The sequence below is a fragment of the Tiliqua scincoides genome, chromosome 3 (assembly GCF_035046505.1).
Source record: "Tiliqua scincoides isolate rTilSci1 chromosome 3, rTilSci1.hap2, whole genome shotgun sequence".
NCBI classification, from domain to species: Eukaryota; Metazoa; Chordata; class Lepidosauria; order Squamata; family Scincidae; genus Tiliqua; species Tiliqua scincoides.
Genome location: NC_089823.1, coordinates 187,037,132 through 187,062,542, shown reverse-complemented (window position 1 = coordinate 187,062,542; position 25,411 = coordinate 187,037,132). Strand labels below are relative to the sequence as shown.

Genomic DNA, 25,411 nt, shown 5'->3' with positions numbered 1-25,411 from the left:
TGTATAATTCTGATGGAGCGATTTTAGCTTATTGGTAGAAAATGTACTTTGCATGCTGAAGATGCCAGTTTTAACCCCTGGCATCTCCAGATAGGGCTGGGAAAAGTCCCTGTTTGAAATCTTGGAAAGCTGCTTGCCTGCTGGTGTAGACAGTATTGAGTTAGATGTACCAATGGCATGACAGTATTAGGCAGGGTTCAGTTTTCCTATAATATTGCTTCCAACCTGTATGGATTACTGGGAATTTGTGTGCATACATCAGACAGTTATGTGAAATTTGCGAATTCTGCTAAGTCAATTTCATATTGCTGAAGGCACCATTTTCAGTGACTTGCTTTGAGTGGTGTCTTCAGCTATATGTTGTGTTATGCTTGATGTTGCCCTCTTCTCAATCTAATTTTCACTTTGAATTTGCTTAGAGCCAAATGATGTGGCTTATATGATTTGTGGATCAAATTGTTTGGTTAATGCTGTTTGTATGCTGTTTGGTTAATGCTGTTTGTATCAGGAAGGAACTGAACTGGCTTCCATTGGTAGCATGCGAGTTGCAGCGTATCCTAATTTATCTAACATTAGTAATTTCAGCATTGAGCTGTGTTCCCGCCATTACCCTGCTTAATTTCATGCTCAAATCGATAAACATCAAATAGCTTTAATTAAAGTCCTCTTTCCTTTTTATTTTTCTTCAAGTTTGCTATTCAGGAAGAAAAGAGGCAGAAAAATGAGAGACTGGCTCAGCATCAGAAACATGAAAATCAGATGCGAGACCTTCAATTGCAGTGTGAAGCCAACATTAGAGAACTACACCAGCTGCAGGTTAAAACACCTCAAATATAATGTCTCTGAGTGGAAAAATGTTGAATCTCAGTTTTCTTCAATGGAATTGATATACATATCAATGTACAGTTGATATACGTATCAATGTACAACCTTATGTATAGTTATTTTTCATTTGTGTGCCTCATTTACATGGAACTGCCTTGCGTGAAATCAATTATGTGGTTTATGTCACAGCTGTGGTACTGGGCACAGTGTCATGGAAAACAGTTGCACTTCTGCTCTCATCCTGGAGTATTGAGGAAGCTTCAGATTGTTCTTAGCAAAGCTTGGGCATAGTAGCTATATCTCAGATAACCTTTGTGTTAAATCTAGGCATTGGTAACTAGTTCTTACAGGATTGCATGTAATATGGACTGCTCTTTGTCTGAAGCAGGCTGTGGATGGCAACTGAAAGGAGCTAGATTTTCAACAGTATGACCCTCATTTATGTTCCTAATGGCAACAGTCTTGGAAAAGATGTTCCACCCAAAGGTCAGAAGTTTGTCCCTGTTGATTCAGACTATGCTTGTATTATTGAAGGAGAAGGGCAGATGCGTGGTGATGTGACAAGTGGACAAGTAACAATTTCCCAGTGTCACAGAGCAGTTAATGCCAGTTCCAGATCATTTCTAATGGCCTTATGTTGGTGAGAGATTGACCAGTGTGGTACTGCAATAGCCTGGCCTGACTAAATAGCTTAAAGGGGGAACAACTGATTGGAGTATTTTATAACTTGGAGCTAATGCTGTTTTGTTGCATGGTTTTTTTTCTTGCCTCCTCTGGGGTATCAGATCAGTGGTGATCATCCAGTCCTTTTCAGCATTCATTTCAAACTAAGAATAGCTTTTACAAAGTTTATAAAAACCTATTGTTTCAATCAGTTGCTACAAGCAGGCATGTACTAGTGTTTTTGTAAGGTAGGGTTATTGACAGTCTTTTGGTTATTAGTTCCTTCCTATTAGTTCTTCCTATTAGTTGATTCCTATTAGTTCTTCCTATTAATTCCTGCAGCAACAAACAAAAGTCCTGTTCTATGAAGGGTTCTTCTGAAATCAAGTGTACCATTTATACTGTCCAACCTAAGCAATTTGACCCTATCAGCTTCAGTAAGTTCTCAATCATTATAGCTTCCTATTTTCAACCTGGTAACAAAACTGCTGCTTTAAATGGTTTGAGAGCCTGAATGTGCCAGTGGAATTGCATCTATACCTCTGATGCAGTTTTCAGGAAAAAGACTGGGTTGCCCATTTCAGTATAGAATTGTGAAGTGGTAAGGCTTAGCTTCTCTGGAAAAAAAAAAATTAGTAGAGTTTGAAGGCAAATTGAAACAACAGGACAAAAGCAATAATAATAAATTGCTTTTTAAAGAAGAGTTTTAAAAATACTACTTTAATGGTCAGTGTCTAAGAAGTTGGCAGAAAACTTCTGGCCAAGCTGATTGCATACAAGCTTATAGCTCTTAAATGCTGTGTGGAATTGTATGTGATAAAAGAAAAAAGTGGAGCTCCAGCAGTGACAGATACTGGATTTTGTGTTAACTGTGCTACTCCTCATGAAGCAGATCATGCAAACACTGAGTCTGAATGTATTGTAAATATGCTGATTTGCTCAGAGGCACTAATAGTTTCCTCATCATCTTTGTAAAAAGTGCAACATATCTTGTTTGTGTGTATCTCAGTTCTGTATTCAAGGAATTCAAACCATAGTTTCTTCTGAAAACCTAAACTCTTGAGAGAGAACATTAGTATGCAAGAATTCTTTTTCGACTATACAGACTAAGCTAATTAAAGAATTAGGTCAGCATATGTTCCTATACAAGCGGTTAATTGTCTAATCTGATTTAGTTTTGCTAAGGGATTATCTGTATCCCTTTTTCAGAATGAGAAATGTCATCTACTAGTTGAACACGAAACTCAGAAATTAAAAGAGCTGGATGAGGAGCACAGCCAAGAACTAAAAGAATGGAGAGAGAAACTGAGACCAAGGAAAAAGGTAACATCTGTAATAGTGTTGGAAAGTAGGTAGTTACTAAGGAGGGCAAATAGAAGCATCAACAGAATGGTCCATCCCCCAAACTGCCATGGAAAGGGCCATCACATTTCCACCTTCTAATTACAGTTACAGTTCTAATTACAGTTACAAAGGGGCCATGGAACATGTTTGGAGCCTCTAGGTTTATTCTCTGGCATCTCCAGTTGGAGGATCAGATTGATGATGGGAAAGATGTCTGCTGAACACTCGGAAGAGCAGGATTCCAGTTGCTGCTGTAGCAGTGTAAAGCACTGGTCCATCGCAAATACAATGTTACTAAGCATGCCCAATGTAGGATGTTTTTGTGGATTCAAGTAAAACAGTGTTTCTCAATGTTTGTCCTCCGCTGTACCTCTTGTCATGGTCCACCTGTTCAGAGTACCGCCGGAAATATCTGGCAATGACATGGAGGGCAGATGTGACGTGACAAACACCAGTAAGAAGCTCAGTGTGAATGAGAGAGCTTTTTTTCAAGTGTAGAGAAACATGCTTTGGAGCTCTATCTGCCAAGCCTCCTCCTGCTGCTCTCGCTGCTGGGCAGCAGATGTCCAGGAGTCCCACAAGTACCACTAGCCACCACCTCAAGTACTTTTGGTGGTACGCATACCACAGGTTGAGGAACATTGAAGTAAATGTTCAAAAGCCTATGCATTTGTTACATGAAACTGCGTTGGTTGTCGCAAAACCTCTGGTCATCTTCATCTATTCCTCCCTATTACACTATCCACCATGGCAATCATACAAGCCAATCATACATGGCAATCATACATGGCAATCATACAAGCCTCTGCTTGAAGATCTTCAGTGAGAGAGTATCCACCGCCACCCTTGGCAATCTGTTCCACTGTCCAACTGCCCTTACCATCAAGAATTTTTTGCTGATACCCAACCAGAATCTCCTCTCTTGCAGTTTGTACCCATTTTGTCTCATTTGTACCCATTTGATCTAGTTCGGTTGCTGGTTTGATCTATTTTCAATTGGTTATTGACAGAAATTCTGATTATTAAATGTCTACTTTGTTTTTCTATCACAAACTTTCCCATGGGTTTTCCGATGCTTCAAAACTGTATTCATGGTGAATATGACTCCTTTGAAGTAATCAGAAACTGTTTCCATACTCGATTTATCATCCCTTTAGCTGTGAATTTACTATAGGGAGGATATTGTAACTTGCCTCTTAAGTAATTAGAATTAGAACAAGTGACGGTCATTATTTTGTTTAATTTTGTTTTTCTATCAGACCTTAGAAGAGGAATTTGCCCGTAAGCTTCAAGAACAGGAGGTTTTCTTTAAAATGACTGGAGAATCTGAATGCCTTAATCCATCAACACAAAGCCGGATTTCTAAATTCTACCCAATCCCCAGCATGCACTCCACTGGATCATAAGTCTGAGAACCTCTGCATGGCTTGGGGCTGTGTGGCAGTTTTGGTATCCTGTCTTATGCTTCTGCCATGATAAAATCTACACCTTCTGCCTGTGAACTTTAATGGAACATCATCTACTTCTGGTGGATACAATCAACAATGTCAGAATTTTTCCTTTTTGTGTTCATGCTGGGAAACGATTTAAAATAGAAGCACAGATGTTAGTCTTGAAATATGATACAATATGTTTGATGAATTTCAAGAATAGATCACCTTTTGAAAACTGATCTCAAAAATGTAGTATCCAACTATGTTGGCATTGGAAAGCAAGCCTAAACAGTAAGTAATCATCTTTAATGCCCCCACAGTTTTAGACAAATATGTTACTACTAATTTAACCAAATCTTTGTTATCCCAATTTCTTTTTGAGGAAATGGGTTGTTAGCCTCATTTATTCAGTGCCTGGAACACTTAAACAGACTGTGTTTTTTATAAGAGGAACATATTTCTTAATTGCTAAAGAAACCCTTGTTTGTGTTCATTACTGTAACTCACAAATGCTTGCTATGCTGCTGCAACTTTTGTCAGATCCTTGCACAAAAGAGTTCAGAAGTGAGAAACAAAAGCCCTGTCAACTTTAAAATGTATAACTTATTTTCACCCCCCATTTCTGTATACCAGTTCCTACAAACCAAAACGAAACAGTGTGCAAATGAGCGCCTTCACTCCCCCCCCCCCCGCCCAAATGTGACAAAGATATGAATAGCTGGTACATTCTCTTCTTATAAAAGTCACAGTCTGAAACTCCAGAGTAGGTGATGGCCATGGTTATCCCTGCTCTTAAACAAATACATGCTGATGACTCCATGTGCAAGAGATGGCTTTTTTCCCCAGAACGTTCATTGGCTTTATTGAAGATTTAAGTTAAATACATAGACAGATGGCTTAATTGCTTCATTGTTTTGCCAGAAAGTGACTAAAATGAAATTGTTTTATTTCTATAATGCATAGTTATACTATAACTTATTTGCTGTGGGGGTGGGATGGAAATATTTATCATTTTTATAGGCAGGACGTATGCCTGCATTCAGTAAAAGCGAAAAACACACACACACAACACTTTGTGGTCTCTTGAGGCCTCGGACGCAACTCATATCAAAAACAGTATTGTGAACTGTCCTTTTGGTATGCCAAAGTTACATTTGTAATATAAATGTTGGTTGCTTTCCTGTCCTTTGCAGCCTAATCTTTTAGTAGATACTGTTGGATAATCAACTGTAAGTTTTCACATTTTGCTATTTTCCATTGAAATGAGAGAACAATTGCTTTCTTATAAGTTTTATATTGGGGCAACAGCATTCCTGCATGTGAAGGAATCTGATTATAAAATGTATGTAGTACTGTACTTTAATCAGGTGTGGTCAAGACTTGGGCTGCTGAGTTCAGATATTGAGCTTGACTTTGTTTAATCAGATTGTTTCATTGTGATGGTATAGTAAGTATAGTTTGAAGATGCATGTTTTCAGTTAAATTTTGTTCTTAAATCATAACTTGATTTTAACCAATATTTCATAGCTAGCCTTAATACCTTGCATTTTATTTTATAAATATGTACTGTGTACCAGGTTGTAAATCCACACGTTATTAGAATGAGGCATTTTGATGTATACAAAGTTCTTAAATTTGTTTGTTCTGAATTGCTTAGGGTGAAAAAGTATTCAAAGGCCTTTACTTTTTTTAAGCTTTACTTTCCAGAATAAGTAGTATGGACTATAACATTAAATACTGTGTTATCTGTCTAATCAACAGATAATCTATTTAAAAATCTCGTTCATTGACTCATTTAGTTTGGGTTTTCCTTGTTTGCTATCTTCTCTCAGACTGCTAGTGTGAAGAGTTTTACTTCCTGTGATGTTGGTTCATGGTAATTAGTTACACCACACCTATATGTGCCATGTCTTTCGAAAAAGTCAACAAATAAGGGCCATAACTCTGTTCTATGTCTCTCTCTGCATTGGTAGTCATCTGCTGGGTCATTGTTACTCTATCTGGGCATTGAGCAATCCCTTCTTGGCATGGTTCACACCTTAGATCAGACTTGGCTTAACTCAACATAATCCTAGTGTATCACACAGTCTTAATTCATAGCCAAATCATTTGACCATTAGAATTGTGTGTTCTTCCTTCTGCCCTGTCATAGATTCTTTCTTGGTTTTTAGGGACCATAGTTTTCCATAACATCCAGATTGGACCTCTGAACTGACACCCACTTCATCATGGCAGTATGGATATAGCAAGCAGTATGGATATAGCAAACCTGAAAGTGGAACATGTGAGACACAAAAGGTTTGGTCTTGATACCTGAATTAGGGCACACAAAAATAGAATAAAACAGCAGTTGTTTGATGGCTGAATGCCTGAACTCACTCCTCCTTGCCTGAGTTTCTCCACTCCACCTCACCCCAGACTGAAACTATAAGTTTCCCATGTGAGGGTCTTTGTTAGGGTTGTGCATCCGCTGGCCTGGTGTCACAGTCTGGATGTAGAGGGCACTTAACTCCTTACCACTGTACTGTTCCCTTGCTGAAAATCACACAGTGCTATTGAACCCTCCCAAGTGCCATTTGATGCAAGAAGTATGTGATTTGCACCCTCAATCATAAACAGTAATGTGTGGTTTGGAACTCCGTTGTCTGCTGCTGCATGATTACCATTTTTCCATATTTAGTCTATGGCCTCAATCTTATATTGTGTTAATAGGGTACCCCTGTCATGATATGAAACTGTTGAATTGAAATTGTTTCCTCATAAGGAAGTATATGTCTGGAAACTGAGATACTTAAGAATTAATGCCAAAGGCATACAGTAAATGGAGCCCTGGGATCTACTAGCACCTTACCTCTATTTCATTAAATGGGGTAGGCCAACACTTTTCAGCAAAACTTTATAGGGTTGCAATGTGCAGTTTGCATATGAAACCTGCTTGACTTCCCTTTCAGACATTATAGATATTCAAAAGGTTGCAGTACAGTGTGCTGCTTGTCAGTGCTTCTCAGTATCACCTTTAGACTATTATTATTTTAACATCTCCCACTTTAATGATCCATTTGCAACACCTTGGAACATGGCTAACCTAGCTTGTACAACACACTCACATATGCTGTATCAAAACTAAGACAAAAGCATGTTTCAGGCACAAACTAGTACTGTACAGGTACTTCTGGCTATTGGCAAATGAAAAAATAAGCAATTATCAGCACTGTGTGAGAGCTGTTCCTGTGCAGTGGGCTAAAAGTAGTTCAGCAGCACAAAAGAAAAAAAAAATACTGAAAATGCAGTTCTCCTTTCCTCTGTCAGTTTTCATTAAAACTTGCTCCTGTTTTTGAAATTCTCAAGCATAATTAAACCTGCCAGTATCTCCTCCTGCTCTAGACATCAAGAGATCTACGATTAGTACTTAGTGTTAAGAAAACTGCTGCAGGATTAGCTGTACATTGTAATTCTGTAATTCCTACTCTTTTGACCTGGGTTAACCTCTCACTGTGATGCTAGAAAGATCTCAGTCTCTTGGAACATAAGAATAGCCCCACTGGTTCAGGCCATAGGCCCATCTAGTCCAGCTTCCTATATCTCACAGCGGCCCACCAAATGCTCCAGGGAGCACACCAGATAACAAGAGACCTCATCCTGGTGCCCTCCCTTGCATCTGGCATTCTGACATAGCCCATTTCTAAAATCAGGAGGTTGTACATCATGGCATGTAACCCGTAATGGATTTTTCCTCCAGAAACTTGTCCAATCCCCTTTTAAAGGCATCCAGGCCAGACGCCATCACCACATCCTGTGGCAAGGAGTTCCACAGACCAGCCAAACACTGAGTAAAGAAATATTTTCTATTGTCTGTTCTAACTCTCCCAACACTCAATTTTAGTGGATGTCCCCTGGTTCTGGTGTTATGTGAGAGTGTAAAGAGCATCTCTCTATCCTCTCTGTCCATCCCCTGCATAATTTTGTATGTCTCAATCATGTCCCCCCTGAGGCACCTCTTTTCTGGGCTGAAGAGGCCCAAACGCCGTAGCCTTTCCTCATAAGGAAGGTGCCTCAGCCCAGTAATCATCTTAGTTGCCCTCTTTTGCACCTTTTCCATTTCCACTATGTCTTTTTTGAGATGTGGCGACCAGAACTGGATGCAATACTCCAGGTGTGGCCTTACCATCAATTTGTACAACGGCATTATAATATTAGCCGTTTTGTTCTCAATACCTTTCCTAATGATCCCAAGCATAGAATTGGCCTTCTTCACTGCCGCCGCACATTGGGTCGGCACTTTCATCGACCTGTCCACCACCACCCCAAGATCTCTCTCCTGATCTATCACAGCTCAGAACCCATCAGCCTATATGTGAAGTTTTCATTTTTTGCCCCAATGTGCATGACTTTACACTTACTGACACTGGAGCGCATCTGCCATTTTGCTGCCCATTCTGCTAGTCTGGAGAGATCCTTCTGGAGCTCCTCACAATCACTTCTGGTCTTCACCACTCGGAAAAGTTTGGTGTCGTCTGCAAACTTTGCAACCTCACTGCTCAACCCTGTCTCCAAGTCATTTATGAAGAGGTTGAAAAGCACAGTTCCAGGACAGATCCTTGGGGCACACTGCTTTTCACTTCTCTCCGTTGTGAAAATTGCCCATTGACACCCACTCTCTGTTTCCTGGTCTTCAACCAGTTCTCAATTCACGAGAGGACCTGTCCTCTAATTCCCTGACTGGAGTTTATTTAGTAGCCTTTGGTGAGGGACTGTGTCGAACGCCTTCTGAAAGTCCAGATATATAATGTCCACGGGTTCTCCCGCATCCACATGCCTGTTGACCTTTTCAAAGAATTCTATAAGGTTCGTGAGGCAAGACTTACCCTTACAGAAGCCATGCTGATTCTCCCTTAGCAAGGCCTGTTCATCTATGTGTTTTGAGATTCTATCTTTGATGAGGCATTCCACCATCTTACCTGGTATAGATGTTAGGCTGACTGGCCTATAGTTTCCCGGGTCCCCCCTCTTTCCCTTTTTAAAGATAGGCGTGACATTTGCTATCCTCCAATCTTCTGGCACCGTGGCCGTTTTGCGGGACAAGTTGCATATTTTAGTCAAGAGATCAACAACTTCATTCTTCAATTCCTTAATAACTCTTGGGTGGATGCCATCAGGGCCCGGTGACTTATTGATCTTTAACTTATCAATGAGGTCTGAAACATCTTCTCTTTTAACCTCTATCTGACTTAATTCCTCGATCAGGAGGGGCCGTTCAGGCAGCGGTATCTGCCCAAGGTCTTCTGCCGTGAAGACAGATGCAAAGAACTCATTTAATTTCTCTGCCATCTCTAAGTCTCCTTTTATCTCCCCTTTCCCTCCCTCACCATCCAGAGGGCCACCCGCTTCTCTGGCAGGTTTCCTGCTTCTAACATATTTGAAGAAGCTTTTATTATTCCCCTTAATGTTGCTGGCCATGCGTTCCTCATAGTCTTGCTTGGCCTCCCATATCACCTTCTTACATTTTTTTTGCCACAGTTTATGTTCCTTTTTATTCTCCTCATTAGGGCAAGACTTCCATTTATGGAAGGAAGCTTCCTTGCCCTTTACGGCCTCTCTAACTTGGCTCGTTAGCCATGCGAGCACCCTCCTGGATTTAGTGGAGCCCTTCTTCCTTTGAGGTATACACCTCTGCTGGGCCTCTATTACTGTTATTTTAAGCAGCCTCCATGCACTCTGGAGAGATTGGACTCTTTTTACCTTTCCTTTCAACCTCCTTCTAAACAGCCTCCTCATTTGAGGAAAGTCCACCCGTTGGAAGTCAAGGGTTTTTGTGAGAGATTTGCCCGGTATTCTTCGACATGCATGTCGAAACGGAGCGCAGCATGATCACTGTTCCCCAATGGCTCTGTAACACTGATATCTCTAACCACGTCCTGAGTACCGCACAATATTAAATCCAGAGTCACCTGTCCTCTGGTGGGCTCCATGACTAGCTGCTCTAAGGCACAGTCATTTAGCGTGTCAAGGAATCCGGTCTCCTTTTTGTGACCAGAACACAAATTGACCCAGTCAATATGAGGATAATTGAAGTCCTCCATGATTACAACCCTGTCCCTCCTTGTCACCTCCCTGATCGGTTTCCTCATTTCAAGGTCCCCTTCCGGTTTCTGGTCTGGAGGACGATAGCACGCCCCCAGTATTACATCGCTGCACAAGCCTGGTAATTTAACCCACAGAGATTCTACGGTGAAAGGTTTGTGGTGTTAGTATCGGAACCTTTGTATACCCAGACATAATTGCATTCAGCCACAAAACACTGCAGGCACAAAACACTCTGTGAAACGTGCTACCAGGATCTGCCCTCTTACATAATAAATGGCTTCATTCACAGAGGAACTGACAAAGCATAATACTGTCTCCATTGTTTTCTTAGTTTCATAGTGTTGCTCTACGCCACACTAAAATACTCTCATTCTGAGCTCAACTTTTGTCTTGTCACAAGAGTAAAAAATCCTGTGGATTTGTTTTATCTGGACACTGACAGCCAGATAAATTTTTTTCCTAATTCTATTGCCCTGAATTCAGTGGAAAATATTTAGCAGTACTGTTGATATTCAGATCTTAATTCTTTCTTGAAAAACAGCTGAACTGATTTTAGCCTGCATCTCAAAACTGTGTCTTTACCAGAGTCATTTCTGAGCTTTTCTCTGCTAAGGGCCAGCTGTCTTTGCTATCCCACTGCTCCTGACCTGGAAGTAATTGTGGTGACATCATCGTCTATGCCAGGGGTGCCCAAACCCCGGCCCTGGGGCCACTTGCGGCCCTCGAGGCCTCTCAATGCGGCCCTCAGGGAGCCCCCAGTCTCCAATGAGCCTCTGGTCCTCCGGAGATTTGTTGGAGCCCACATTGACTTGATGCAACTGCTCTCAGCATGAGAGCAACTGTTTGACATCTTGCATGAGCTGCAGGATGAGGGCTCCCTCCACTGCTTGCTGTTTTACATCTGTGATGCAGCAGTGGCAGTGAAGGAAAGGCCAGCCTTGCTTTGTACAAGGCCTTTTATAGGCCTTGATCTATTGCAAGACCTTCATTCATTCATATAAGTTCATCGTTAATATATTCATTTATATAAATTTATTCAAATTTTAAATGTAAATTATTTTTTTTCCCCTGGCCCCCAACACAGTGTCAGAGAGATGATGTGGCCCTCCTGCCAAAAACTTTGGACACCCCTGGTCTATGCAGTTACTTCTGTTTTGTTTCAAAGGGGGAAGGAAGGAGGCAGCCCAGGCACCGATAGAGCATTTTGCCGTTGCTAGAAGCAGTGCCCAGGAGGTGTGCACTGCTTCCAGTGGTGTTAAAATGCTCCAATGGAGCCTTTCACGCCACTTAGAAGCACTGCAAAAGTCTCAGGCAGAGCCAGAAGCAGCTCAAGTCTCCTCTGAAATTTGAGGAAGTGCACATCACTTCCCACCACTCCAAGGGCTGCCCTCTCCCCTCCCCTTGCTTTAAACAGGAGGAGAGGGGGCAGGTCTCAGATGTGGTGTACCAAGGGGGGTGAGAAGGTTGCAGTGCTGTCCCCAAGTGCGGCGCCTGGAGCATTTGCCCCCCTTGAACCCCCTTGGTGCACCTCTGGTCCTTATTGAGAGAGAGAGAGCCATTTTTTCCGTTGGAAAGGATTTTCTTTTTTTTAAAAATGCAGTAGTTCTTCTTTGTGGAAAGTGCATCTTAATTTCCATTTTTAAAATGAGACCTTCGTTTCTTTTATCTCAAGGAAGAGTACATTAAACTTTCAGTAAGCGGAACGTCAGCTGTGTAAATGCTGTGCTTGCAGCCTTTGATGTCTTCTGTAGTAAGATAGTTTTTCAGTTGCTCAAATAAAATCTCCTTTCTCCTCCACCCACTAAGCTTTGAAAGTTGATTCTCATTTAAAACTATGTCTCATGTCTGTGTATTTCTGAAAAATGTGCAGCTTTATGACATGATTTCTCACCAGAATGAGATCTGGCTTCCATTTCTTGTTTTGTAAGAGAATATATAATGTCCTAGTAGTAGGCTTTATTGCACCTGCTTTTCAGAAAGTCTCTTGGTTTTTGATCTGCAATTGTGTGACTACCCTGTTTCAAGTTCACAGAATGAGCCCAGTGTTCAGTAAACACAGTGCAATCCTTAAGAAATTAGCTGGAGCTTTTGACTTATCAGGGGAGATAGGCTCCATTCCACTGCTCCATGTGACCTCCAGCAATACTGCCCTAGACCATCTGAAGGTGTCCCATTGCCTGAGATGACACTGATCCTTTCTCATTTGCTTCTTATGCCTGGCACTCCCTCCTAGATCACCTGCACAATACCACCTCTCTTGCTTCCTTCAAATCCCACCTCCAAACATAGTTTCCAGGCAGCCTTTGGCACAATCCCCTGGATCTTATACACTGCTGAAACTAGTTCCAAGTACTGTATATGTACATAAAATAATCATTACTATGTGTGATGACTCCCCTTCTACTATTTCTTTTGTCTATTTTTAGCTTGTGAATCTTTCTAGCAGGGATCTCCCCCTCTCTGCCTATGGGGGAGAAAACAAGAAGTTAACTGTACTGTAGTGTATTTGAATGTAATATGTTCCTGGGGCTTTATGTCTGGTCTGCTGCCAGGAAGGCTGGGACATCTGCTTGTATGCTGAGAACTACACTGGCAATAAATGTTGCAGCCTAATAAAATTTGTCTACTAAAAAATAAATCTAGTATCCCCCTAGATTTATACACACAATTTTTCTCCTGAACGGAATGATGAGGATAAGGAAATATTCAATTTCAGATCTTTATCCATCACTCTTGTAGGTTCTGTGTTATGTGTGCTCTCCAGTGAGAAGAGTTGAGAATAAATTATTAGAGTCCTCTTTAGATTGAACTTTTAACTATTTTCAAGTAATTTTCAGTGTGTTGCTTTCCATCTGACCTCTTTAACCTATAGTTATACTTTCCATGAACAAAAAGTCTGGATATTCTGAATTCTCTCCTGTAGTTGTTCTAAGTATCCTTTAAAGATATATTATGTTTGGACATTAACATGATGAATGCACATGATGCCATCATTGCTTAAAAAAAATGTTGGGAGTCAAACATCCATGCTTGTACTAAAATTTCTTTAGTGGGGGACATGAAGTACTCTAACTGAGAGTAAGAAAGTGCTGGCACTGTTTAAACACAGCTATGCCATCATTCAGGAGGTAGGCAAGCATCCAGAAATAGTCAAAGAACCCCTGTGCCTTTGCTGCTTCATTTCACAAAATATGGGCTGTCCAGCTGAACCATTATGTGAGGTCCTGTCATTTTAGGTTGGACAATACAGGGCCTTTGCTTGCTTCTGTTTGGCACTCAGTCTATTCTGGTACAGGCTACATTTCTGTCTTGGATCAGTTGCTAAGAAATGTGGGCAGGGTCCCTAGCAATTGAGTTTTCTTTAAGGGATAGAATATGGACCTGGTTGCATTAGCTTAGCCAGAAGAAATGGGACATGCTTCAGTACATTTGGTAAGTGGTTTCACAAGCAATTCATTCTGGCAGGAGACTTGCTAAAGGTGGTGATTGTGTGCTAGGACAGCCAACTTTGCAAAGAACAAAAGCGTATGTTAATTTCTTTTTGCTGTAGCCCACTGCTCCCTGTGAAATATGTCATTATTGTCCCTTGACCTATTTATATAATGCTCCCAATGTACACTGTGTTTTACAATAAGAGGACACAGGGCCCTGGCCGGAGGGACTCGCAATCTATTTTTGACTGTAACACAGGAAACAAGAGGGGGATGGTGCTGGGGACTGTGGGGAATATATGATTATTTCACTTATACATTCCTAGGCTAAGTGGCAGTAAGGTAGAAGGACTAGGCAGCAGTGCCAAGTTCAATGAAAAAAGTGAGTTTGAGGAGGAATGTGAAGAAAGGAGTCAACTCAGCGGTGATCAAGGAGAGTGTTCCATGACAGATAGCAAAGGGGAAGGAGCCATTTGAGAAATCAGAAAACTTGGATGGAGGAGCAAGGTGGAGCCAGAGGAGCAAGAATCCTGGGTAGGAGTGTAGTGGGATGCAAGAGCCCAGAAATAATACAGGATAAGACAATGGAGGGCTTTGAGGGTGAAAACCAGGAGTTTGTGCTTGGTCTGGGAGCAAACAGACCCCCTCTCCTGTAGTTTTGTGTTGCATTGATGGGTGCCTGGAAATATGGAGACATTCTGGTGGTGGTCTTGTCTCCTAATTATGGTCTGGGCTCGATCTGCCATCTACAGAAAAAAATTGGGAAATGCATTTTTTTAAATGCTGTGTGTTATGCTTCAAAGAAACAGGCAGTATATTGCTTTTGCATGTTGAAACAAAGTTGGGGATGTGTGTTGAGTTCAACTTCAGTCTGCCTACCTGCTTTGATACAGGGAGGATACAGTGAAACATATTGTAACCCTTACAACCCTTGGGGAGGTTGCAAAAGAAATTAAAAACTTGAAAAGTAATTTTATTTTTTAAAAAGCAAATGTCTCATTTACAGATACCACTGGTTTGAATGTGCAGCTCATTTCTTTATATGTTAAAAAGACTTTCCATACAAGGGACTAGTTGCTCCAAACCCACATAACAAGAACATCAATAGAGGGGATTCATCTTAACCAGCATGTGCTTGCTAGAACTGTTGCTTGAACTGAAGGCTGGCAAGTCTTTGCCATAGAACTCTTTTTGATGCACTCAAGAGCCTCTATACATTTGCTTTTTTTCTTGGATTAGCAACCATTTCACGAACTTCTTCTGAAATTCCTGTGCATAGCAAAAGCGGTTTTTCAAGTGTGTTTGCATGCTGGAGGAAGGGGGGAGGAGTTTGATAAACAACTACAAAACCTCACTGAGCACATGATGTGTTAGATTGTATCTTAACAGCAGTGTCTTCTGAAACTGTAAAGACTAAGATATGCATTTATTTCTTCATAAACAAGTGGACTATAGTCCATGAAAGCGTATGCTGAAATGAATCTGTTGGGCTTTAAGGTGTCACAAGACACTGTGCTGTGTTTATTGCTGCAGGCTAACATGGCTTCTCCTCTGGAGCTTTCATCCTAAGTCTAGCTCTTCTGTTTACTATTTGTATCGGAGGAGGTTAGTTCTGATTGACAAGATGACCAAGCACCAGTTTTGCCAACCTGCCAAATTTAATTTTCTTGTGCTGATGTTACTTTTTGTAATGTGTGTTCTTTTCAATTATCTTGTTAATGAAGCCACAATTTGATAGCATTTCAAGGATGTGTCACTGATTTTGGAATTCAGGTTTCAACACAGATGAAAAGGTGGCATTTTTGTTAAATATTACTTGGTTCAGCACTCATATTTCTGCTGCTTACAGATTTTTGTGCAGACCTTGCTCAACTAAGTAAACTGGACTATAGCTTGTGTAACATGGCAATACATTTGCTGTGCCTTTACAAATCAGTAAAATTAGCTATGTAGTCACATCAGGGGATTTTTTTTAAGAATAACCGAGTGTACCAGCAGACATTCAGTTGTAATGATGATACATCTATATTATGTTTGAGAATTTGTATCATGCAAAATCAACTACATATTAGATTAATCTTGATCTGATTTTGGCTGTGAGAATGTCTGCTTTGAGCCTGTTGCCTATATTCTCATTAGTGCATACCATGTTATGCTATACCCAGATTTCCCCTGCCATGCTATATGTGGATGCCCTTTGAGGATGTCAGGCAATTAAGTAAGTGAGTGCTAATTGCCAGCTGAGGGAGAAATGATCACGGATAGTAAAACTGCTTACTTTGAAAGTACTGATACTGAGCTCAATATGGGAATGTGCTACTTAGTACTGTGATCTACATGTTAACAGTCTCCTGAAACTTTACCACTAATCATGCCTGTCTGTAATAATACTTCTTTGTCTGGTTTCCACTATAATGAGACCAGCAGTGTGTAAACAAGCTCTAAATGGGAAGCTTTTATTAAAATGTAATTTCTAATATATAAAAACAGCAAACATTTTTTCTCCAAAAAATAGGTTCTAACAAAAGTGCTTAAATACTAACAGCCCCAAGGTCCTTCACATTTTTGCAATGCTTGGCGTTAATGTAAAAATAGATAGCATAGCCTATGGTTATGCATTTTGCTGGTGTATATTTGAGTGCTGGCATAGCTGACTCCTCTTAAAATCCAAGTCCTTGGAAATGTTAAATGTACTTTATATACCTACTTCTTCAAAGCAAGCTATATAACCTCTGAATCCAATCCTTTCACTTTTGTCCAAATATCTACTGAAGGCTTCACTTTAATCTTAGCTTGGAATAGTTGGGCTGTGTGCTTTCTGGGTAGTCAGCTAAAGCTTGGGCTATGCTAATATAAAATCCTCAGGTTTAGATTAGGGTTAAGTTCTACCCAGTTCTAATCTGTCACAAATCCATATAGGATAAAGCCAAAGGAATGAGCTGTTAGTTTGATATGTACTGTCAGAAGCCACCCAGATTCTAGACATGAGAGTTTTTTAAAAAACCATTCATTCCTAAAATACCCCGTCTTAGTGGCAAGTGAATGGTCAGTAGTTGGAAGACACTGGAAATTAGGGCTTTGTCTATATTGAGATCAAAAAAGCAACCATCGACAATTTCAGAAGTCTGTGTTCTAGTTGGGGTGACTAGACTCCAATGCTTCTCCTTTTCCTTCGACGCGCATATACTTGTTCACCTAAGAGAAATGAATAGAATGGAAGATAGAAAGGGTTATTTATAATGAATGAGCAGAGGGGGTTAATCATCACAGCCCCATATGAGAAGTGCAGTACATTCATTGTAATGACATAGAAAACCCATAGATGATTCATTGACAATCTCCATGTTATTTTAAACATGGAAGTGTTCTACAGGTGGAGAATGTTATAATGTGTGAACTACCCTTCATCCTGCCGCCAGGAATGAAATTGAACATTAAAGGCCCAATTTTATTGGGCTCTTACAGTGGTGGATCTTGTGATCTGCTGCCATAAGTCCTGTTGTGGTGCCACAAACACTGCAGTACCACTTCGTGCTACTGTAGGGAGCAGCTGGTGCAAATGGCTGGAGGCTTTGTGCACACACCAGTGGCTCCTGGATGCCCTGAAGGAGCAGGTAAGGTTGTGATGGGGTGGTTTAGGGGGAGCGTCAGGGCAGGGAGGAGGCCAAACTGGGGGTGGGAGAGGAGGATCTTGGCAGCACCAGTACATACCAAAATCCTATCCCCCTTCCTGGCCTGGATTTGCACCAACAAAAGAGCTAGCAAACCATTGGAGGCCAGGCGGCCTATAGAGAGGCAAGTAAAACAAATTTTTCTTACTCTCCTAGCTCAGCTGGTTGCCTTCCCCCATGGCATGCAGTATATATACCATCAGTGCCATTCATGCTGTGGGCTGCTGGGGAATAGGATTGGGCTGAAAGAATCTCTGACTTTAGAAGGGGGTATTGACCCCAGTTGGAAGGGTACAGAAGTATGTGTTGGAATCATAAAAATCTACTTCTAATGTGCTTGCATAATCTTCCATCTTGAAACTAAGGTGTTAAAAAAAAAAGGAAGTACACTTATCCAATTTGGAAAAGCTACATACCTTTCTCGCCTTTTTCACCCTTTGGTCCTCTTGGTCCTGGACGACCTGGTGGTCCCATTGGTCCAATATCACCTGGAACAGCAAAGAGAAGTAATATGAAATAAAGCAAGCATGAAGCAGGCCAGCCTGTCCCACAGACATGCCCTTCTTTGTAGAACCAGGATTAAAGTTTAGATTCATGCTCCGTGCCAAGAGGATATAGTGCTACTTTTTCATTACCTTTAAACTCTTCCTGCAGCCCAAGAGCTTCAGCAGTTTAATATGTTCACAAATAGCTATTTGGAAAGCATGCAGCCAAGCACTATAGGCCAGAGGTGCTTACAGAAGATCTTTAAATGGCTCACATGATAAACGTCTCTCCCAGCACCACTCTTTCAGCAGTGCCACTTCTGCTGAGGCTCTAGGAGAGATGGAAGGAGGCCTCTGAAGGCAAGAAATGCTACAGGGGAAGGAGCAGACCAAGATGCGTGAGAAAGGAAGATGCTGTCGAGGCAGTAGGAGAGCGCTCTCTGAAGGCCTTTAACCATCACTTCTGCTCTTTATGACAAACCCAAAGAAACTGCCAGTGACCTTCAAAGGCTAGCTGAAGGCTTTCTGAGGCCAGTGAAGGCTGCTCATGGGCCTGAGCACACCCTCTGAAGCTGCACTTTGGTCACCTCTGGAGGGTCCAAGTCAGGTCATTCCTGCAGGATCAGGATCCATGGATAGTGAAATCCATGGGTCCCAAATCCCTGGATACACATGGCCAAGCTGTATTTATTTCTGGCCCTCATCTGCTTAATAACATCACTTTGTGCTTAATGATATCACTTCCAGCCCTCAGCAGGGATCATGGGTGCTATTCTGTCCACTGTATGAAACAAGTTTGACATCTTGTCCCCAGGTAGTCCCTTTCATAAAACATTGGTTAAAAACTTGATACCCTTGCAAACAATGAAGAAAATGTTTATTATAAAGTAGCCACAAATGGTACCAAAAAGAGCTTTTTTTTAAAGGTGGAGTGCCTTTCTTCACCACCTTGTCCTGGTGAAAGTTTGAGTCGCCAAGGACCACATGACTTCTAGCACAACCCCAATAAGCTCCAGCCAATCAATATATTTTGTAAAGGCTTTAACTGAAGAGCAAATCAAGGAAGAAAGCTTCTGGTTCTTGCTCTGTTTTAAAACCTAACATTCTCCCTTTGGCAACAAGATCACACCTTTATGGCTCTATCACTCTGGGCCAATTAGACCAATGCAAGCTATGAATGACATAATGCACAAGCACCACCAAGTTAGTTAATTAACCTACTCGACTTTAACTTAAGAATCACTGTCTGAGCCAGATTCTAGATAGCCACAATATACAAGCTTGTTCTCAGACGAGTGACAGACAGGAAAATACATACACAGAAACCTGGTGGGTTATGTTTCGGGTTCCTAAAATGGATTTTTTTCTGTCTTAAAATGAAAGTCAGCAATGGTCATGCCTGACAAGCAGCCAGAGGCAAAATAAGACATGCTCATCACAGCAGATGACAAACCCAGAACTGGACCAACCGCTTAACCCATTTCTGCCCAACGTTGCATATATGCAACAGGGACAAATGTGTACACCTTGGGCCAGGCAAAAATGAGTTAAGGGAGATTTGAGAGGTGAGTACAGAAAGGTGCAGAAGAGAGCAACCAAAATGATTACTGGGCTGGGGCACTACACAGTGTGCGAGACTCCAGTCTAGAAAAAGGTGGCTGGCAGACTGTGACAGAAAATTATGCATGGGGTTGATGAAGGGCTTTTCCCTTTCACATAGTACCAGAACCAGGGGACATCCACCAAATTGCTTAACTTAAAAAAGGAAATATTTTTTTACTCAGGATGTAATGAATCTGTGGAACTCATTGCCACAGGATGTTCTGGTGATACCTAGCCTAGGTGTCTTTAAAAGACAGATTCATGGAGAAAAGATCCATTAAAGGTTACAGGTCATGATAACTGTATGCAGTCTCTGGCTTTTAGAAACAGGCTACCTCTGAATGCCAGGTGTAAGGGAGTGGCAACAGGATAGAGGTATGTTGTTGCTGTCTCTGTGCTCCCAGAGGCATCTGGTGGGCCCCTGTGGCATACAGGAACCTGGACTAGATGAGCCCCTAGCCTTATCCAGCAGGGCTCTTCCTGTGTTCTCTCTAGGACTACCTGAAACACCAACCTTGTTCTTTCAGTTTCAAGACAGAATAGGTTTTTTTTTTGCTTTGAACTTGAGTATATACGTCAATAAAAATAATTAATGTACAAATGGAAAACTTAAGCAATTGTTCAGTCCCAAATACAGCACTCCAAAGTGTCCATTTGTAAACAGATGGGTGACTCTTCACCCCTACTGAAAGGATGCCCGCCAAAGCTATATCAACTATTTCAGTTTTCAGTCTGCTTTGCTTGGATTTCCAATAACTACAGGTGTGGTATCCAAATTCTTACCTTTGGGTCCTGGGAATCCCATTTCTCCTTTTTGTCCAGGTGGGCCTGGAATTGTTCCATAAGCTGTAGAAAACAAATAGCAGCATGTCTGAGAAGTTCACTTCCTTAGACATGTTGTAAACATAAGAAATACTGTGGCATGAAACAGGCCTTCCAAAGACAGGCCAGGATTCTTGTGATGCTTTCTCAGCTTTTGGTCCTTTGAATAAGTAGTTCAATTCTACAAAGTGTATAGAGTTCAGACTGCCACTCAAATTCAAAGAACAAAAAGGTATCTGCGTCACTCTTTGAAAGGCCAGAAATCCAGTTTGCCTGAAGGCGTTATTCTATTCAGAGGCAGTGTCACACATGAGGCCGTATTGAACGTGTGCCCACAGATCTGCAGAGGTTCATGTGGGAATGATAAGCCTCTATAAGAGGCATATTGCACAAGTTGCAACAGCCTAGAAGTCTAGAATCGTGATGACTCTAGAATTTCATAGTTCTATATTTAATATAGACTGATGACACTCTTGAACAGTGATTTTCAATCTTTTTCATCTCACGGCACACTGACAAGGCACTAAAATTGTCAATGCACACCAACAAGTTTCTGACAATTGACAAGGCACATTATGCTGCCAGTGGGAAGCTCACACCCCCCAGTGGCCCTACTAATAAATGACCTTCCCCAAATTCCTGTGGCATACCTGTGGACCACTTGCCACACACCAATGTGCCATGGCACAGTGGTTGAAAATGGTTGCTCTAGAATCATGGTGTGACTATATTTTGAAACTAGTGTTCTAAGCTGCCATGGCTAATGAGGTTGCTCCCTCTGCAAAGAGCTCCTGGAAAGAATCCAAATTGACCTGGAGGATTGGAAGGAAAGAGGCCCCAAAGCATAATGTAGCACAGTCCCAAGCTGCTTCTATCACCACTTGCTTGCCCTCCCATGTGCTGGGGACGATGAAAGAGAGCCAATGTGTGTCTCCATACAGGGGCCCAGAACCACTGCCATTGACAGCTTACTCTCTACCTAATTAATCTAGAGCTGTAGGTAGGTGCATGCAATGTCCTATAGTAAATGATATACCACTTACTTCTGAAGAAATCCATTAGATCCTCAGTAACGTTGCCATAGGCTGCAAACACCCTGCTGATGCCTGGGATGCCAGGAGGGCCTGGAGGCCCAGGTGGTCCTTGCACTGCAGAAGTCATCAGGTCCTGGAGGAGCCCTCGGCCTGAGAAGTTGAAATACAATGGGACCGCTTATAAGGGAAGAGTCCCTGAAAATTGTTCCTCTGACCTCCCTGGGTAGATCCTATCCCAGCTCTTTAAAATGCAGAGAAAATCTCACTGTATAAAGAGTCAGCACCAACAGGCATCGTTCTCTGTTGAGTTTTCTCTGCTTGCATTGTCCTATAATGTTGACTGAAGCTTCCTCAAAGCTTTGGAAAATGTCCCAATGCAAAACTGTTGTATTGAACTGTGTAACACAAAGACTAATCAGGTGTGTCATTTTCCACAGAGTACTGTACAATTCAGTTTCTTGTTTGATGCACACTGTCTCAAAATGTTAATGCTGGAGCTCAAAAGAGCCATAGCTCCTGGTCTTAGTTTCCAGAGACAGATCATTAAATTTCTGAGATCATTCTTACAGAGTAAAGAGAACAAAACCTTCAGAGCTGTGCATTTCAGCCTAATATGGGGTCTGTTCAAGCAACCAGCTGGTGGCAGGTGCCTGAAGCATTTTTGTGCTTGATCATGTGATCATGGGAACTAGCAACCTTGAACAGATGTTTGGCAAGGACTGTAAAAATGGTGTTTGCAGTGGTGTACTAAAAGCAGAATCCAAGGCATGGTTGTGTGAGCACAAATACTAGTATCCTGAGCAGTGGAAAAGGCCAAATACACATGAGATGATCAAATGCTTCACACACACACACAGTGACAGAGAGAACTGGTCCTACACCAACATCCAGATTGGTGTTGTGCTCTCAGCAGGCTTTATGTATGTATGTAAAATATTTTTATGCCAAATGTCAATCAAATTTCCAGGGTGGTTTACAAAATAAAAGACCAAAATAATATAACAATAAACATCACATCTGGGAAATAGGAATTCGGGAAATAGGAATTCTTTCCTACTATCACAACCTCATGCCCCGAATCAATCTATAGCTACTAGAGATTTGGCAGATGGATGACAAAAAGCAAGTTGATTATGGTATCAAGCCCAGACAACAGTTTTTAAAAAGTTCTTAATGGTTTCTCCACTACTTTAGTAATTCCTCTTCTCCTCCAAGGAGCCATCAAATCCTAAACATCTTCCAAAAGCATCTTATATGTTTTATTGAAATGGTTAAAATGATAGCAGGTGGCTTTGGTCAATGGGACTGTTTCGTGGACGTTTTACTGTTTATATTTGCTTCTGATTCTAAAACTAAAGCTATCTGTCCTGCACTCTTTAAATCATGGAATGGAATAAAACATATGTATACTTACTCTGTATGTTTTCGGACAGCCGGGCTGCCAATTCATTGTAATCTAGTGATCCAACAAATGATCCACTATAGGATCCTCCTGCACCCGCTGATCTAAATTGGTATCCGTCTGCTCCAAGTGTGCCACCATAAGATCCGTCTGCTCCAGCTGCAACACCATAAGATCCATCTGCTCCAAGTGCAACACCATAAGATCCGTCTGCTCCAAGTGTGCCACCATAAGATCCGTCTGCTGCACGTGCAGCAGCGTTTGCTGCACTGATTCCCGATGAGCTGCTACGTGATCCCCCTCTGGCTAGTGAGGCATCATAGGTGATGGCTGAACTCACGGATGTGTCATACGAGGATTCTGAATTTAGAGAGCCTCTGTAACCTCCAGCCATAAGACTGCCATCTCCTCGCGGACCAGGTGGTCCTGGTGGCCCAGGAGGTCCTATGAGGAAACTACGAATATCATCACCTATAAAAGACAGAAGTGAACAGTAATGGAGCTGCTCTAGTAATGAGATTGTGGTGCTAAAGAAAGGATGCTTTACAAAACTGCTGAAACTTACAAAGGGTGCCAAGTATGAAGCTGAACATTAACAACATTCCACTGCAGCAGGAGGTGAGGTGGAAGAACAGTACCCCTGTCTATCAAGGATTACCATGCTGTGTTGACCGAGACCACGTCCTGCTCCTGCTCGAGCATTGTGAAATGCAGAGAAACTCTGTGCAATGGACCATGCAGACCGTGGCCCGGTCACTTTCAGTTGAGTGCCCTCGCCTTTGCACAAACGCTACAGAAGACTCCTCCAACAGATTGGATGCTCATCAAAGTTGGCAACAACTTGCCATAAATGTGCAGAGCATAAATAACCAAGAGACAAAATGCTAGCAGTTGAGAAGACTTAGGGCCCAATCCTATCCAACTCTTCAGCACTGAGGCAGCCCTGAGGTAAGGGAGCAAATGTTCCCATACCTCAAGGAAGCCTCTGTGACAGCCTCTCCAACACAGGAAGCAGCGCATACCCCATTGGCACAACAGCACCGGCACTGGAAAATTGGATAGGAGTGGGCCCCTAATCCCACATTTTTAACCCACTAGGTAGCCTGGACTCCTCTGAAATATAGTGCAATCACAGCAGCTGCAGTTCATGGTAATGGGCAGGATGGTGCTTATAGGACTGTGGGTCCCTTAAGGGAGCAATCCTAACTTGCAGTGGAAGTAGGCAGGCCAGTGGACCTGCACTGCATCCAGCACAAGTTTGGGACCAAAAGTGGTGCAGCCCAAGTCAAGGGGAAACATTTCCCCTTATCCCATGTCACACTGCAGCAGCCCCAATGGATCTACTTGGATCTGCACCACCTGACAAGACTGCCCTGGACCGCCCAGGAACAGAGTCAGGATCCAGCATAACTGCCAGGTCCTGGCCCTGCCTCCTGCTCCCTGCCTGCCTGCCCACAGTCCCACCCGCCACCCACCCTCCCCCATCCTGAAATGCCTCTCTCCTGCCTCCTTTCCACTCATCCCACAACCCCATTGACCCCTGCATCTGTTAAGCTTGGCCCACGCAATGCACCCTCTCCTCTGGGTCCGCAGCCGCACAGGGAGGTCAGCGCACGTCCATGCTCTGGCCTATCTCCCCAACAAGTGGCACAAAAGTGCTTTATAGCACTTTTGCAGCACTCCCGAACCAGTGCAAGGGGCTTGCATTGGCCCAAGTGCATTTTAGGATTGCACCCTTAGTCAGATTTTGGGAACATTTTATTAAGGTATCAACTTGGAAGCTGGAAAATAAGCTGAAGGTAAAGGTAGACAGCTGAGGGTCCAATCCTATCCAACTTTCCAGCACTGGTGCAGCTGCAGTGCAACCCCTAGGCAAGGGAACAAATGTTCCCTTACCTTGTGGAGGCCTCCATAACTACCCTCCCATCACTGGATGCAGCACAAACCCCATTGGCAAAGCTACACCAGGGCTAGGAAGTTGGATAGGATTTGGCCCTGAGGAGGCATTCTCAAGGCTATTGGCCTTTGGGCTGCCATTAAGGGAGCACAAATGCATACATTTTTTTGTATGCATTTTTGTATGCATTTTTTTGTGTAAAATGGCACTGCCCAAAGGAAGCCATGCAGCCATAAATCCACTGAGGCCACCTTAAAACAGGACCATAATAAACACTTTCCATTTCTCAAGAGAGCTTTCAACCCAAACTAACAGCTGTTGTATGTATTTCTCAGCTGCTGCAAAGAGCTATGAGATCAGCCTTAGGCAAAAAAAAACCAGGATGAGGCCCATAATTGAACTTTCAAGAAAAGAAACAGCTGGCTCCAGCAAACAGAACTGGGGAAAGAGAAAGAGGAAGTGTGTGTGTGTGTCTTACTGGTAATGTACTTGGTCAATTCACTCCTGAACTGGTCAGTCCAAACATCATCACCATAGGAAAGAAGGCCAGTTCCTGAAAAGCCTGGTGGCCCTGGTGGTCCTGGTGGCCCTGGTGGTCCAGGAGGTCCAGAAAGTGAGGAGTACCCCACACCTTGAAAAGAGAAGGAAAGGAAGTACCATAAAGCTTTTGGTTAACCAGGAGACCGAACTAAGAAGATGCTTGCTTAGAAACCATGGC

At 42.2% G+C, this 25,411-nt stretch overlaps 2 protein-coding genes across 4 annotated transcripts in view; one reads left to right on the top strand and one right to left on the bottom strand.

Annotated features, from left to right (window-relative positions):
- SLK (STE20 like kinase) overlaps positions 1–6,042 on the top strand; it is a 58,906-nt gene extending 52,864 nt beyond the window's left edge. For all 3 annotated transcript variants that reach the window (XM_066619962.1, XM_066619959.1, XM_066619960.1), the window contains exons 17-19: positions 691–816; positions 2,698–2,811; positions 4,092–6,042. In XM_066619962.1, the coding sequence (XP_066476059.1) occupies positions 691–816; positions 2,698–2,811; positions 4,092–4,238 (387 nt within the window). In that variant the 3' untranslated portion in view covers positions 4,239–6,042. The remainder of the gene's footprint in view (positions 1–690; positions 817–2,697; positions 2,812–4,091) is intronic.
- A 10,883-nt stretch (positions 6,043–16,925) lies between these two features.
- Positions 16,926–25,411, bottom strand: part of COL17A1 (collagen type XVII alpha 1 chain) — a 69,857-nt gene continuing 61,371 nt past the window's right edge. The window contains exons 51-56 of the mRNA XM_066621468.1: positions 25,172–25,324; positions 22,809–23,267; positions 21,404–21,544; positions 20,322–20,384; positions 17,868–17,939; positions 16,926–16,975 (exon numbers count right to left, since the gene is read on the bottom strand). Coding sequence (XP_066477565.1) covers positions 16,926–16,975; positions 17,868–17,939; positions 20,322–20,384; positions 21,404–21,544; positions 22,809–23,267; positions 25,172–25,324 — 938 coding nt within the window. The remainder of the gene's footprint in view (positions 16,976–17,867; positions 17,940–20,321; positions 20,385–21,403; positions 21,545–22,808; positions 23,268–25,171; positions 25,325–25,411) is intronic.